This window comes from Haliaeetus albicilla, chromosome 10, assembly GCF_947461875.1.
Source record: "Haliaeetus albicilla chromosome 10, bHalAlb1.1, whole genome shotgun sequence".
NCBI classification, from domain to species: Eukaryota; Metazoa; Chordata; class Aves; order Accipitriformes; family Accipitridae; genus Haliaeetus; species Haliaeetus albicilla.
In genome coordinates this window covers 28,996,266-29,011,334 of record NC_091492.1, presented here as the reverse complement: position 1 = coordinate 29,011,334, position 15,069 = coordinate 28,996,266, and the positions used below count along the sequence as shown (strand labels likewise).

Below are 15,069 nucleotides of genomic sequence, written 5' to 3'. Positions count from 1 at the left end.
AACATCCGTTAAGATTATACTTAGTTCTTCCTGCCTTTAGCTGACTAACACAATTCAGTGAGTCAGATAAAAATCTGATTGAGGCTAAAACAGCAGGTAGAGATGCTCCTTTCTGTAGCTTCCTTTTGATCTGTCCCTTAAAATTCCATGCTGGGGGCCAAATTTTCTGTGAAATGAATTGCTGCAATCTCCTCAGCTGGCATCATCAAAGTCTGTGCAGTTCCTGTGGACCTGCCCAGAGGGGGGCTGAACTGTGTCAGTTCTTTCTTCTCTACAGATTCTTTCTTTCTCCCTTTTCATTTGTGCCCTTGTCCTCTCTCTGTGTCTCTAGTTACCATTAATGGTAATTTTCATCCATTCCTTGTGTCTGTGATCTCCATCACTGCTATGAGAGGGAAGATCGTGAGGACTCCAGCTGCAAGCAAGATGGTTGTGATTCCTAAATGGTTTCCGAGTCTCCCCATCACGTCCCGACCTCCCCTTGCCGCTCTGGGGGCCACTCAGCATCGGTGTAATGCAGCTGTCGTTCGTGTCTGGTTCTGCTGCTTGCCTGTGTTGTCACTTGACAATTCCTGCAGAGGTGTCCCCTGTCACTGCTGACTGTCACTGACCCATCAGCACCTGCTCAATATGAGGGAAATAGGAATATTTCAACATTTTTCTTGCTAGTATCAATATCACTAGCAGGGAGAGTCAGTGAGACCAAGGGCAAGTGAGGAAGCCTGCTCCCAGCTGGAAGCTTGAATTTCTACTATGATTTAATTTCCAGGGAGGAGCAGATAGAATTATTCTCCATTAATCTTTTTCTGTATCCTGCAGTTCACCTTCATCATCATGGCCTTTTCCTAGGGATGCCCAAGACCAAAGGGCAGGGGCCATTCCAGGCCAGGCAGCAGCCAAGCTGCTCAGCGTGGGGGCTGCTCGGCTCTCGGGGCTGCACATTCCCCTTGCACTGGCCCTGCGCCTGGCCAGTTTGCGGGGCGGTACCTGAGCAGGATCCGAGGCCGTTGCAGTAACACTTCCGAGTTTAAGCAGGGATTTAGCAAGTGACAACATGAAGAGCTACTTGCTCCTGCTGTCCCTCTCAGCCTCTTCATCAAAGTCTTTATCTCCTGTCTTGTGATTTGGATGCTCCCTTCTTTCCCTGAATCTTGGCTGGGATCCTTACGTTGGAGAGATGGGGGCTTTTTCCTTCCGGTGATCCACTCTTCCTGGAGCAGCGGTTGATTTCAGTCATGTTTTTTCTCATCTCTCTGACAGTCTGCTGCAGCCCCTTTTCTCGAGTCTCTCTAGATTCGGCTTTTGTTTTCTGCATTGGTTGGCACGCAGCAGTTTAAGATTAGCTTGCTGAAGGCACCGTAGTTAATTAGCAGATGGTTTTCTTTCACTCTCTCTCATCAATGCTCTTTGTTTCCTTTCCTTTCTCCTGAGCTCACCAGTGCTGGTGCTGTGATTACCTGGTGTGGGTCCTCCCTGGTTGCTGGAGTCTCCTTGGGAAGAATGTGGGATGCTGCATTTGCTAATCAAAGCTCTTATCTCTGTTGACCCCCCCTGGGCTCACCTGACTCCAGGGGCAGTGCCAGACAGTAGCTGATGCTCCTCTCTCTGCCTTCTTACAGTGCCCCAGGACCTGATGGACACACCGGGTGCTGGTCTGCCTCCCATGTGGCAACCCAGCACTCGCAAGTCCTCCTGCTCCTCCTGCTCTCAGAGTGGCTCCTCTGACGGTGGGCCATCCAACGGCTGCAGCCACGAAAGGTATGATGGCTCTATTGCTGTTTGCTTTGAGAAACACAGGTAAAATAAAACAAAGGTTACAAGTGAAAGTCCAGCTGAATGGCTCAACTAGAGCAATTATGGTGCAAGTGATGTCTCCAGCCTGACACTCAGCTCGGTTGTCTAAGGACCATTTGCAGGTGCCAGTGGGATGTGTTCAGCATGAAGTGAGGCTTGTCCCCTCATCTGGGACATCTCAGCTGCTCTGTGGTCACGTCCTGGCAGCAAGAATTGCTGCTCTCAAGCTGAGCAGAGGTCCCGTGGTGCACCTCTGAAGGCAAAGCTGGCACAGTCAGATCAAAGCAGGGGCTGAGGGAATGCGTTGGAGCATTTCCTCTCCTCACATCTGATATGTTTTTATTGGCAGAGCTCCGCTGAAGCTTCTGTGTGACAATATGAAGTACCAAATCCTCTCCCGGGCCTTCTATGGCTGTGAGTACTTGTCACATCCATGATGCCTTGAGATGTGTGATGGGCAAGGGATAAGGTTCTGGGCTCTGGGCTAGGAGTGGTGCTGAGGCAGTAGGGCAGTGGCCAAGGGTACTGGGACCAGTCTGTTGCATGCAGGGCCCTATTTACACGTGCTCAGGATTGGGAGCAAACATCTGAACTCTGATCCTCGGACTTCAAGCCCAGCGAGCAGCAGTGGTGGTGGTACAACAGGATGAGATACTGACCTGTCGTCCCAGTAGACTCCCTGCTTTACTGCTTAGGCTGGATGTGGCTTCAGAGGGTCTCCTTCAGGGACCAGATTCACCAGAGCTTTCTCCCGCACTTCATCCTCATGGCTCCCTGAGTTCCTTGGCTGAATGTTTGCTTCTGCCTGATGCAGGGCTGGCCTATTGCAGACACCTCTCCACGGTGCGAACCCACCTGTCTGCATTGGTTCACCACAACATCGTGTCTCCTGATGTGCCCTGCAATGCCAGCTCAGGACTCACTGTGGACATATGGCAGAGATACCTGCAGGACAGCACGGTAGGGCCAAGACCCTTGGGATATGCCAGTTGTGGTGGGCTTGAGATGTCCAGGGCAGCGTCACTTAAGTGGTCATAGCATGGTAAGGTAAAGCAAATTGAGAAGTTCACTGAGAAGTCACACAGCCTGCCCCAGGCTGCACATAGCCTGGGGCTCCTAATCCTTGACATGTGGAAGCTCGGGAATGAAGGCTGCTCCTTTTAGCACGCTTCTGTTCAGAGCCTGACTGCAGCAGTGTCTGTCACCCTGACTACTGTCGTCTTGAGGGGGGTCCCAGCATGCTGTTACAGCAGAATAGCTGGAGAGCTGTGACCACTGAGTGCTGCAGTCCTGACGTGCTGCCAGGGCTCAGAGGCACAGCAGTGACCTTGAGTGACTTTGGGCCACTTTCTGGCTGTGGTGAGCCAGTGTTTCCCAAAATGTCCATCCGCAGGGGCCTCTGGCTGCGCTTAAGCCCAAGTGGAGATCTGAGAGAGCATCTGCAATGAATGGGCAGCAAGTTTGCGGGTGGTCAGCATCTGGGCAGCACTCTGGGTGCTGAAAGGCAGCATGGCTGGGCTGGGGTTGCCCTTGCATCTGCCAGCTGATGGGCTGTGGTCCTGGCTGCGTCTGTGTGCTGACTCAGAGCTATTCCCACAGAGTTACGAGGACCAGGAGCTGCTGCGGCTGATCTACTATGGTGGGATCCAGCACGAGATCAGGAAGACTGTCTGGCCCTTCCTTTTGGGCCATTATCAGTTTGGGATGACGGAGGCAGAAAGGAAGGAGGTTGGTATGGGCGTGCTGCCAGCTCAGCAGCCTGCTGTATTGCATTGATGTGCCCTGGATATTTCACAGCTTAAAGTGTCTATGCCAGCCGGAGTCCACCCTGTGAACCCCACTGGGTGTCGTGTCCCCTTTGTACTGCGGCTGTAGATAGGAGGTGGGAGAAAGACTCAGATAAGCAGGAATTGATAGGACCAAGCTCAATGCTCCCCTGTGCAGCTGCTGGCTGCTTATGTTCAGTGCCCTGCACACTTCTGCAAGGCAGGCAGGAGATGGATGGTCATTTTTCTGTCCTAATTTTTGCAAGGTTTTGTGAGGCAGGCTCTGGCTGGCACTGTGTAGGAGATAGGTGACTTTATGTCCCATCTAGCCAGGGTTAATATGAGCATGCATTTCTCTGTGCAGGGCTGTTTGGGGGATGCAGGAGGTGCTGGTTTCTGGGCTCTTCAGGGGACAGCCGTTCAAAGACCCTCTGTCTCTTAAATGCTGCAGGCTGACGACCAGATCCGCACCTGCTATGAGCACACCATGGCGGAGTGGCTGGGCTGCGAAGCCATCGTCCGGCAGCGGGAGAAGGAGTCACACGCAGCAGCTCTGGCCAAATGCTCCTCCGGGGCCAGTCTGGATTCCCACATTCAGAGAATGATGCACAGGGACTCGACGATCAGCAGTGAGGTGAGGGTGGGGGGTTTCGGGGAGGGCTGTGCCCAGCTCGGCTCCGTGTTGGCCTGTGCTACAGGGAGGGATGGAGACAGCTCTTGCTCACCCTCCTTCCCTGATGTCTACCTGCCTGTGTGCCTCGTCGCTCACTGTAATCCGCGCAAGTTAGGACTGGAGCTTTCTTACCTGTTTTCTTTCGTCTGGTCTTCCAGAATGTTTAGAAATTGGGAGCGGGCATCTCCTGCAGTACAACCCCAGTTTCCATACTGTGTGGTACTGCACTGACTGAGAGGTTTTGGTCTGCAGCCTGAGTGATGTATTGGAGGTCTAATAAACTGGCTTTGGTTCTTGCAGCCACAGTATCCGCAGTGGCACTGAACAGCTCTGCATCTGTGACCCTGGGTAGGGGTGCTGGGCACAGAGGGCCTGAAAGCCAGGGGCAGCTGGGAGAGGGCAGGGGGTCCTGGCAGAGGGCAGTGGGTCAGCCAGGATGCCAGAATTCATTTGTGGAGCTGCGTGTCCAAACCAAGATGCTCTCACCAGTCCTGTGAAATTTTCCTTGTGGGTATTTCTGGAGGAAAAGAAGTATTCGCTTCCTGGTTTGCACTCAGGTACAAACTGGTGCACATCAGGATTAGCTCCATGGAAGTCAGTGTTGAAGTAGGGGGAGGGAGGAGGACCATGTTTCTGGCACTGAGGGGCTGTGAAACAGGTCAGTTGGTGGCTTGGCTCCCTCTTCCATCACAGAAGCAGCCTGGGCCGCTGCCTGTGGGCAGGAGCGGGGTGGCTCTAGGACTGGCTGTGAAGGAGCCTCCAGGGCTCAGGCCAGCCTCGGTACACCGTGCCACTGTGGGACAGATCTGGGACAGAGCTGGGCCCTGGCACACAGCTCCATGGGACTGGCTTTTAGCAGTGCAGTGAGGAGTTAGATCTACAGCCCAAACCAAAGGGTGTGGAGGGAAAAGCCTGTTAAAGGAAAGGCAGTCCTGGGAACAGAGTCCAGGGAGTGTTTCTGTGTGGGTTTTGTCCTTGGAGAACAGCACAGCAGAGCGAGCGGTGCTGGGTTATCTGACCTCGCACTGCTGCACCAGCGGTGAACGGAGGCCAAACTGAAAAGAGCTGGTAGGTGCAGCACTGGAGACTTCATCTGGTTTCCTCTGGGGAGTTTGTGTGGGTGCTTTTGGAAAGAGATCAGCTCAGCCCCAACTATGCAGGCTATGTGTGTGTACAGAGATGGAGAGATGCAGGGAAAGCAAGTCTGAACCGGGGTCTGTGTGAAAGAGCTGGATGACAGAGGTCTTGCAGGGGATGAGCGGAGGTCGGCTGCATGGTCGGTGTTGCTGAAGCCCCAGGAATCATTCCACATCTTTGCTGTGGTTCTTTTGTATCCATGCCTGCCTGTTCTGGGAACATGCCCTGGGAGGGGAGCTGGCAGAGTCAATACATGCAAAGGTTTACCCTTTTCCCATCTCATCCTGAAATTTCCTGTTGTAAAATGCTTCCATGGTAATGGAGGAAAACTGTCGCCCTTCCTCTGTCCATCAGAGCCCTGCCCAACAAACACCCACAATACTAGGGTGGGGACAACTCCTGCTGCTGTTCTGAAAGTGCTGTGTTTTCTTAAAACCCTATTGTTTGTGTGTGATGTCATTGCAATGCTCTGTACATCCCAACTTGGGTGCAGTGTGAGCAGCTGCAGGCTCCTGTGCTACAACAAGCCTGGCGCAGGGGCGACTCAGATAACACGGAGAACTTGCTCTTTAGTGAAGACTCGTTGTTCAGAGGGAATCCACGAGGCAGAGCTCTGAACTGGTTGCTGCAAAGCCCGATGCTTCCTTCTGTGCTTGAACTGGAAGCCAGAAAAAGGTGCTGTTGACTTTTAGAGGGGCTGCCTTGGCTGAGTCTGGCTTGTAACATCAATATTTGTCCTTTAAGAAAAGGAAAAAAAACATTAATATGCTTGGAGGGATTGTTTTATAGCCTGTGACTTCATCGTTTATGTAAACTAAGATGGGGTGAGCTGCATTGCTGCCAAATTAGGACAGAGATTTGTAGAAATTTGCACTCCAGGGAGACAGCGTGACCTCTCTGAAGGCCAGAAGAGAGCAGTTTCTTTCAGACCCAAACATACCGTGTTTGAACAACTGGATTGGCCTGGGACTTTGTTTTTCGTCATCTTCTCCTGCAGTAAATGTCAGTGGCAGGCTGAGGCAGGGTGCCATGCTTGTGACAAATCTGCACAACAGAGTTGATGTGATGTGAACATCTTTCATGGGTCAAATATGAGAATTTATTGGATGCCTTTTCTGCTTGTTCTTTACATGCAGATGTGCCCACCTCTGATAGTGTGGCATGAGCCTCCCCCCACTCCAGACACCATGCTCTTTGCCTTTTCACTGGCCGTTTCCTTCTCTCTTGCAGTCTTCGCAGAGCTGCAGCTCTGGCCAACAGAATCATGCCCGGCTGCAGAGCGACTCCAGCTCCAGCACGCAGGTGAGCAGCAGCGCTTTGTCCCCTCTTGCTTGTTCAGACACCAGCCACCCAACAACATATGGCTCCCTGCCCTGGCTTGGGCTGATCACTAGTCAATAACTGTAATGATTTCTGGCAAACAGAAGCGGTAGCTGGAGGAGGTAAATGACTCGCAAACCTGCCTCTGGAGCCACTAAGGTCAGAACTGTGCACTGCTTGGCGATGTTTAATATTCACCAGCCTGCTCTGCCCAGGCTCAAAGGACCAACCCCTGTGTGGCCTTCACACTTGAGGGCCCTTGGCTGGTCCGTATGTTAGTAACCATGTGTTTAACCAACCTGTTTAAATGACATTCTGCCCAATATATTATGCTAAGTAAAGCGTAGTCCTTTGGAGCAGGGACTGTGGGCTCCGAGTTGCGCAAATAACTGAGCACTGACCTGCCAAATCCAGGCAGGGGAACCTAAAGGCTGAGGACTGTGCCCAGAAATTCCTCCAAGAGTCTAGTTAAAATGGGACAGAGAGCTAGATGCTCAGGCTGAAGTAGTCTCTGGCTATAACGAAGATATGGAGCCACAGCCAGGCAGAGCACTAGTAAGTTAAAATGCCCTCAAGTCCTCTGAGCTTTCTTCCACTGGTTGCTTGTATAAGCCCTGCACATATAGACCAGATCTTCCTCCCTCCCCACTGTTGGGAACATGGGCATTATGTCCCTAAGAGCTGCAGTTAAACCGCTGAATGCAGCTCTTGGGGACATAATGCCTGTGTTCCCAACAGTTTGCTGAATGCAGGGGGTTTGCTCGCTCTCACGTGGTGCTCTGCTCGTGCTTTGCAGGTGTTTGAATCTGTTGATGAAGTGGAACAGACTGAAGCAGATGCTCAGCTGGAAGATGGCAAACAAAGCAAGATCCCCAACGGGACGGTTCCCAACGGCATGTGTTCCCCTGATTCTGGCCACCCTTCTTCCCAGAACTTCTCCATCGCCTCGGGATTCTCAGAGCGCAGCTTCAGCAATGAGGACAGTGCCCTGGAAACCAACAAATCCTCAGCCAGCTCTCAGGGAAAGGTTGGTGGGTCTGACATGCCAGGTCCACAGGACCAGGATGGTGCCCAGCAGGAGGAGAAGCTGCAGGGCCAAGACAGCCTGGAAGGTGTATTTCCCACTGGTGGAAGCGTGGACTTTGTTCCCATGGGTGAGAGCTCGGCAAGGGTCCTGCATGATCGTGACGTTGTGGCCCTGACTGTGGTAGAGAGCTGGGCAGACAGCGAGGCTGAAAAGCAAAGCTTGGTGGAGAGTGAAGATAATCTCTCCGAGGAGCCAGAGATGGAGAGTTTGTACCCACAGCTGGATTCTCTGGCTGTAGCTGATCTGGCCAACAGTGAAGCGTCTGCTGTCTCCTCGACCGGTGTCACCTACTCTGTAAGTATGGACTTGTTCACCGAATGGGTTTCTTCCTGGGTGCCTCACTATTAACCTGCATTTGCCCTGTGCTAATCCTGCAGTTGGGTGTACAGGGGCTCTCCACCTTTCACCCAAACTCTGCCCTGTCGCTCTGTTGCCCTTGCAACTTCCTTTTTGGTTTCTATTTAAAAACAAATCGGCTTTGCTTTTGTTTTGGGCAGCCAGAGCTACTGGACATGTACACGGTGAACCTGCACCGCATTGAGAAGGACGTGCAGCGGTGTGATCGCAACTACTGGTACTTCACCCCTGCCAACCTGGAGAAACTCCGCAACATCATGTGCAGGTGGGAGCTGTGGGGGTAAGGGTGGGCGCCTGCCAGCCCTCCGTGTGATGGGAGCAGGCTCCTGACGCTGGTGGCTGGTTTTCCTGAATTAACCTTGAGGCTGCAGCCTCAAACTTTGTTCTGGTTACTGAGTTTTGCCTCCTTGATTTCCTCCCCCAAATCCCCTCATCGTCCCAGAACTGGGGCCACAGGTCCAAGGACCTCACGGTTACCAGACCGAGGAGTCCAGCCGTCCTGCCTTGTGCTGCTCTGCCCCGTGACTGCCGTGTGTCTGGGTTGTTGGCCAACGCAGAGGGCTCCCTGGGGCTGCCCAGGCATGCTGCCCCGTGGTCTGAACTCAGCGCAGCCCACCTGCTCTCTGGAATATGTCTGGAAAATGTTTTAATGAGGATCAGCCTGCAGAGCTGTAGTGCTAATGAGGAAGTGCCTGAAGCGACCGAGTGGTTAATGCCTACCCAAGAACCCAGGAGACAGCAATACCTGGGTGCGTTTCTGATTCTCTTTGCTTAGTCCCTGTGACTAAGAGGTTGCTGTGTGACATTCACGGACTCAAATGAGCTCCAGCTCAGCAGCTGCGGCTGCTTCAGGGCAGCGAAGGCTGAAATATTATTACTCATCTTGCAAATATGAGGAGAAGGTGCTATTTCATTAGAGCTGTCACTTTATCTAACAGCCAGAGTTGGAGATCTCTGCTGAGATGAGACCTACAATACAGCAGATTTTGGAAAACTAGTGGGCAGGATGGAAAAGATTATTCCCTTGTGCCAGCAGTGGATCTGAGTGCTCTCTGAACACATTTTGACTCGCTACCAAATATGGGAAGATATCTCTGCAGGGCTGGTTGCTTCCTGGGAGACTGGGTCCAGTGAGGTGAAGCAGGCAATATCATGCAGAGAGCGCCAAGAGGATGAATTGAGGGGGAAGGGTGAGAATGAGAGATAAATTGACAAACTCTATCAGTCTCTGCCCTTTGACCAACCACCTTCCCCTTGCTGTGCAAAAGCAAAAATTATTTCACTTTTCCTTGCACTGATTTCCATGCAATGGCCATAGCATAGCCCTGGATCAACATTGCAGGGTGTTGATCCAGGGCTGTGCCATGCATGGCTTACCTGCAAGTCAACACGGGAACTTAATCGTTTACAGGCAGGCTGCAGAGGAATGGAGCACAGGTGTAACAGAATAAACAGGTCTGATTTGCCCTGCCTGCTGCTGAGCATTGGTGGCAGCATGTAGGAAATGCCAGCATCCCAGGAAGAGAGGCAGGCAGGCCAAGCGAGGTGGCAGGCTGTGGCACTCATGTGTGGCACGGGGAAGGCTCACGGGCCACCTTTCTTGCTCTCTCACGCAGCTACATCTGGCAGCACATTGAGATTGGCTATGTGCAGGGGATGTGTGACCTGCTAGCCCCTCTCCTGGTCATCCTGGATGATGGTGAGTGGGTGCTCTGCTGCGCTGTCCCCACACTTTTGTGGGAGTGTATGGGGGGATCTGCTGGGCTGGTGGTAGCCCTTTGCAGTGGGAGGGTCCCATGCTCAGAGATGTGGAGCAGCTGGTGGCAGGATCACATTTGTACTTGATGGTCTCTGACTCCTGGGAGCTCAACCTGGGGACAGCGTGTACTTTTTGCAGCATGAGCTATCTTTCCGAAGCCAGTCCCTGCTGTGTGCCCCTGACACTGTGTGTGGAGCAGGGAGGGATATTCCTGCTGTGGGTGGATGGCGGGGTGTGGTGATGCGGGTCCAGATGCAGCAGTGTCTGTGCAACCAAGCAGTGGCTGTCTCTATTCTCTGCACAGAGGCTCTGGCTTTCAGCTGTTTCACCGAGCTTATGAAGAGGATGAATCAGAACTTCCCCCACGGAGGAGCCATGGACACCCACTTTGCCAACATGAGATCTCTGATCCAGGTGGGGGAGTCCTGGCACAGGCTCGGCAGCCTCTCAAACCAGAAGGGTAAAGCCGTTCTTGGGATGGGTGTCTCAGAGGGGCTGAGAGGAGCTTTCAGTGGTGGGAAGCAGGAGGGAGAGCAGGGGGCTGTAAAGACAGCCTGGGAGTAATGTGTGCCAGGATTGCAAAGGAGGGAGAAGCTGGGAGGAAGATGGTGTGGTAGGAGAGCAGTGGGAATGGAGGAAGGCAGACAGAGGAATGGCTGGTGCCTCTGGCGTGCGCTGCTGAGTTTCCTTTTGCTTTTCTTGGCAGATTCTGGACTCTGAGCTCTTCGAGCTGATGCACCAGAATGGTGATTACACTCATTTCTACTTCTGCTACCGGTGGTTTCTCCTGGACTTCAAGAGAGGTGTGTGCTGGGAGGGAGGCAGCTGAGACCAGAAAGTGGGGAGAGAAGGCAAGGTCTGCCAAGCTTCCATGCTTCTCAACACACTCTGCAACTTCAGTTGTTTGAACTTCACTTTTTACCATGTGTTCCTGTTTTGCTTTTCCCTGGTAGATTTGTGGCTGACTTTTCTGTCTCGATACAGAACCTGTTGTTCCAGAGCTGCTGGTGAGCCTCCACCGGGTTTGTGTCCTGAAGCCTCTGCCACCTGCTGCAGGCCAGAATATTTGTCTCTACTTACTTATTGCTTCCAACTGGAACAGGTTCTTGTGAGAAGAAACCACCCAGCGTGTCTTCCCAGTGCTGCCGTGAACTCTGTGAGTCAGGATGATTGTAAACTCGTGGCTGGTGTAGTAACTGCTGGGCTTTTTCCTCTGTTAACAGAGCTGGTGTATGATGACGTGTTTGCCGTCTGGGAGACCATCTGGGCAGCTGCGCATGTTTCCTCTGCACACTATGTGCTCTTCATAGCCCTGGCTTTGGTGGAAATGTACCGGGACATAATCTTGGAGAACAACATGGATTTTACAGACATCATCAAGTTTTTCAACGGTACAGCTTGTGTTCTCTTGGGCTGAATTTGTGGCAGCTGCTCAGATGTAGGCAGCCCATGTCTGTCTTACTAGAGAGAGTCATATCTGGGCTATACTGGTAAATGTTTAAAATAAACAGAGCAGTGTATGGTTGTGCGATGCTGATACTTGGAACGTGATGGTAGAGACCCCTTGCCCCTCAACAGTCAGGCTCTGAGGGGGTCTGGTGTGGTGCCTGGGGGAAGCCACCCTGCCACCCTGGCAACAGCCCGCCTTGCTGTGCTTGAAGGGAGCTGTGAGCGTAGGTTGTACTTCCTGCTGGCTGTAATCATCCCAAGATGAGTTGGTTAATGATGGCTCTTCAGAGTAAGGTGTCTCTGTGATGGATAGTACTTGGGAACTTGGGTAGGAGTTTGCAGCTTCAGCTCCCGCCTGGAGCTTGGCTGAGAAGCACAGAGCTGTGAGGCTGGGGTTTCTCCTCGAGATGCCAAGCTGCTCGGGTCTAGCCTCTTTGTTGGGTTCCTTCTGTCTATGTTCCAGAAATGGCTGAGCGGCACAACACCAAGCAGATCCTGAAGCTGGCTCGGGACCTTGTCTATAAAGTCCAGACTCTGATCGAGAACAAATGACGGACATGGGGAAGACGAGGCATCCAGACAAAGAGTCGGGACTCCCCTTCAATGCTTCCTCCCCTTCTCCTTTTTCTCGAAGTGCCACACCTGTGAAAATAAGGTAGTTGGACACATGCTGCTGTCTAAACTGGAAGTACCCTTAGCTCTCCAAGTGCTGTGTTCAGTGTTAGGTCCAGGGGCCCTGGCTCAGATCTTCGCAGCCTTCTTCAGTGACTTAACCAAAGATCTGTACAATTGCATTTTATTGCTAAGGACTTGCTTTGGAAGCAGGACTCAGGCAGTCGCTTCCTCGCCTTGCTGCAGCAGAAGGTCAGCGAGTGTGGTTACCACCACAACTGCCGAGGCAGTTGCCAGCATCCCAGGTCAGAACTCGGGGTCTGGGAGGGCAGAGCTGCCAACCCTCCTCGGGGCTGACTCAGGCTCGACAGCCTTTGTTGCAAGGAAATAAAGCTGCTTCCTTGGACAGCTGTTACCCTGTGGCACGGGGAAGCCAGCCAGCCCTGCAAGCCTGGGCAATACAGGGATGCTGCTAGTACTCAGTTTCTTACTAACATTATGAGGTTCTGCCAGTAACAGAGAGGGACTTTGATCACAGAAATTCCTCTTCTTTTGATCTTGTCCCTTGATGCATAGCATCCCCTTTAGTTATTTTTTAGGGCTCTGTTCTCTCCCTGGGATTTTGACATTGTTACTACAATATCTGAGCACACGAGAGTTTCAGCTCTGGATGGATTTTCAGAAGAGCTCCAAATTCAGCATTGGGTTTTTCTTTCAAAATCCAGCTTCTGTAATGCTCTCTGAACACTGGAAAATCTGGTCCTAACCTCCTCTGGGAACTCTAGACTTGAGGTTTTCTTACCTGCCTTACTCTAGCTGCTTGTGTTAGGAGTCTGGTCTCCCTGTCGTTCCTCTGTAACCCTGTTAGGGGAGAGCTCCTCAGAAGGCAAGTCAGAGCTCCCGACTTCGGTGACTGTCCTGACTTTCCCTCTGAAGGTGCCTTCCTCTATTAATTAAAAGACCAGCTGCTCAAAGCTAGACAGTGCAAACAATCCCCTTGGTGCCTGCAGGTTTTCTGTGTGCTTCTGGGGCTGGCTGTAAAGCCCCCTAAGTCCACTGAAAGTCTCCAGTTAGGTCTTGGTGGGCTTCTTTCACATGTCTGTGAAGAGGAAAATAACCCAAGGTCCCTGAGTGGTCTTTGCTTTTGGAAGATGCACTTCTGTGGCCACTTTTCCTGCAGTGGCTCTCCAGTGTTGCAGCCCCTGGAGCACACTGCATGAAGTGCCTCTCCAGCACTACCAGCATGAGAGCTGAGCTGCTGTGTCATGCTAAGGCTGCGCTACGGAGGGTTTGGATTCATTTTTCAACTCAGGTAAAAACAATAAAGGAAAAGGAGAGAGATAGGTTATTGGTAGGTCTAGTTCAGCCAGGGAGGGCTTTGTCATGGCCACAGAAGGCTGCCTTGAATGTGTGCTTTCAGCAGCCAGGAAGACGCTGGCTTGTAGCTCTCTATAAGGGTACTTTCTCTCAAGTTTTGCTGCAAAAATTTGTGTTCCCCCTCCATGCAATGTGTGATGTGTGTGTGCTCTCCTCCTCCCCTCTGCAAGATAAGGCCCTGCTCTTCTCTTGCTGTTGGAGTGCTGCTCACCAGAAGGGAAAAGGGGCCCTTCCCTTCTTCTGTGGAACATCTGTCTGTGCTGACTGTGTTTTGTATTTACTTGTGGCATGTGTCAGATGTTGCTTGCAGAAAAAAGACAGATGTAAATCAGCAGAAGAGAAGACTGCTGCTTCAGAAAAGTTCTGCAGAGCGTGGTGAAGCGGTTTGCAGTTTCTGAGCAAATCAGCTAGTCTTTCTGCAGTACTGGGACATGAAGGTTGCAGCTAGAAAAACAAGGGAACAGTAGTGCATCCCGAACCCTTTGGGGAAGAGGACTGCAGCAGGGGGTGAGAGCAATGGGGAGCCTTTCATTTCTCATAATCCCAACAAGCAAATGTGTACCACCAATCTAGGAAATTCTTTGAAGCAATTTTCTGCATTAAATCTCCAAAGAGTGCTTGGTCTATAGTAGCACAGGAAACAAAGGCATTTGAGCTTCAAATCTGCCAGTACTGTGTGAATCTTTCATCTTTCCCCAAAGCAGAACGAAAAGCTTGTGCACTCCCTACCAGGCTGTTCCTGTTCCCTCTAGGTCCTAGGACAGGTAATAGTCTGCCTGCATCACATTCTCCAAAGGGGAAGTGCTCTCTCCTCCCCTTTCTGAAGGACAAGAACCAACAGGTCAGCTTAAATACAGTCTTATCAAGCAATGTCGCTGACACTTTATCTTTCAAGCTTCTGTTTTTCTTTCCTTGGTTTTTAAGCAAAAACAGCCAAGAAATTCTGCACAATATTTGCTGTCTGTATTAACTGAGAGTGTCTTTGGGCCGCTCAATAGCAGTGTTTTTTGAATAACTTCTGGGGGAAAAAGGTATTTATTTATTGATTGTACATTACTGTGTGTCCTTGTATACTGAAGTATGTGAGTGTGCATTGTTATGCAAATGGAGATATATCTTTTCAATGTTCTTTACAATATCTTGTAAATGTTTACCAGAAAATTGTGTCTATATATAATATATATATATACAGTATAGAGAGAATATATGTGAATTAAGTGAGTTATTTTTTGAGAGGTGGGGAGAAGAAATCTTTTGCTTCTAAGAACTGCGTGGTTTCTATAGCACCTATTCCATGATGTGCCAATCTGTCGCTGTCCCTGTACTGTGAGAATTGTTCTGGTATGGCAACAGGAAGCTCAGAGCAGAACCACCATCGTGACCTCAGCTTGGCTTGATTTTAGTTCAGCCTTTAAAACTGGAAAAGAAGAAAAAAAGGATGAAAAAAACATAATAATAAAAAAAGCTTTGTTCCAGCTATGGCGCTGAGTATAGTCCACAGGAGCAGACCCCTGCTCGAGCTGTGCGGGGTTTTGTGCCTGCCCTGGGATTGGCTTGGGTAAGAACAGTTGCAGAGTTGAGGCTCGGTGTGGGTTGCAAAGAAATGGGATAGTCCAAAGAATATGGTATGTCATTTAAATTAGGACTAAAGTCATTCTCCTTTGCAGCTGGTCGTACCGTTTTGTTAGGAAGGGAGTAGCACATGACCTGTACAGAGTACTTGCGGAGCTGATCTGCT

General features: G+C 51.2%; 1 protein-coding gene across 4 annotated transcripts in view; it reads left to right on the top strand.

The window, feature by feature from the left end:
• SGSM1 (small G protein signaling modulator 1) overlaps nt 1-14,806 on the top strand; it is a 45,795-nt gene extending 30,989 nt beyond the window's left edge. For 3 of the 4 annotated variants that reach the window (XM_069794547.1, XM_069794546.1, XM_069794545.1), the window contains 13 exons: nt 1,620-1,758; nt 2,144-2,208; nt 2,609-2,754; nt 3,394-3,522; nt 4,012-4,194; nt 6,601-6,672; nt 7,487-8,071; nt 8,275-8,399; nt 9,751-9,833; nt 10,198-10,307; nt 10,600-10,696; nt 11,117-11,284; nt 11,806-14,806. In XM_069794547.1, the coding sequence (XP_069650648.1) occupies nt 1,620-1,758; nt 2,144-2,208; nt 2,609-2,754; nt 3,394-3,522; nt 4,012-4,194; nt 6,601-6,672; nt 7,487-8,071; nt 8,275-8,399; nt 9,751-9,833; nt 10,198-10,307; nt 10,600-10,696; nt 11,117-11,284; nt 11,806-11,894 (1,991 nt within the window). In that variant the 3' untranslated portion in view covers nt 11,895-14,806. The remainder of the gene's footprint in view (nt 1-1,619; nt 1,759-2,143; nt 2,209-2,608; nt 2,755-3,393; nt 3,523-4,011; nt 4,195-6,600; nt 6,673-7,486; nt 8,072-8,274; nt 8,400-9,750; nt 9,834-10,197; nt 10,308-10,599; nt 10,697-11,116; nt 11,285-11,805) is intronic. The other variant, XM_069794548.1, reaches the window with a different exon arrangement.
• The last annotated feature ends 263 nt before the right edge of the window (nt 14,807-15,069 follow it).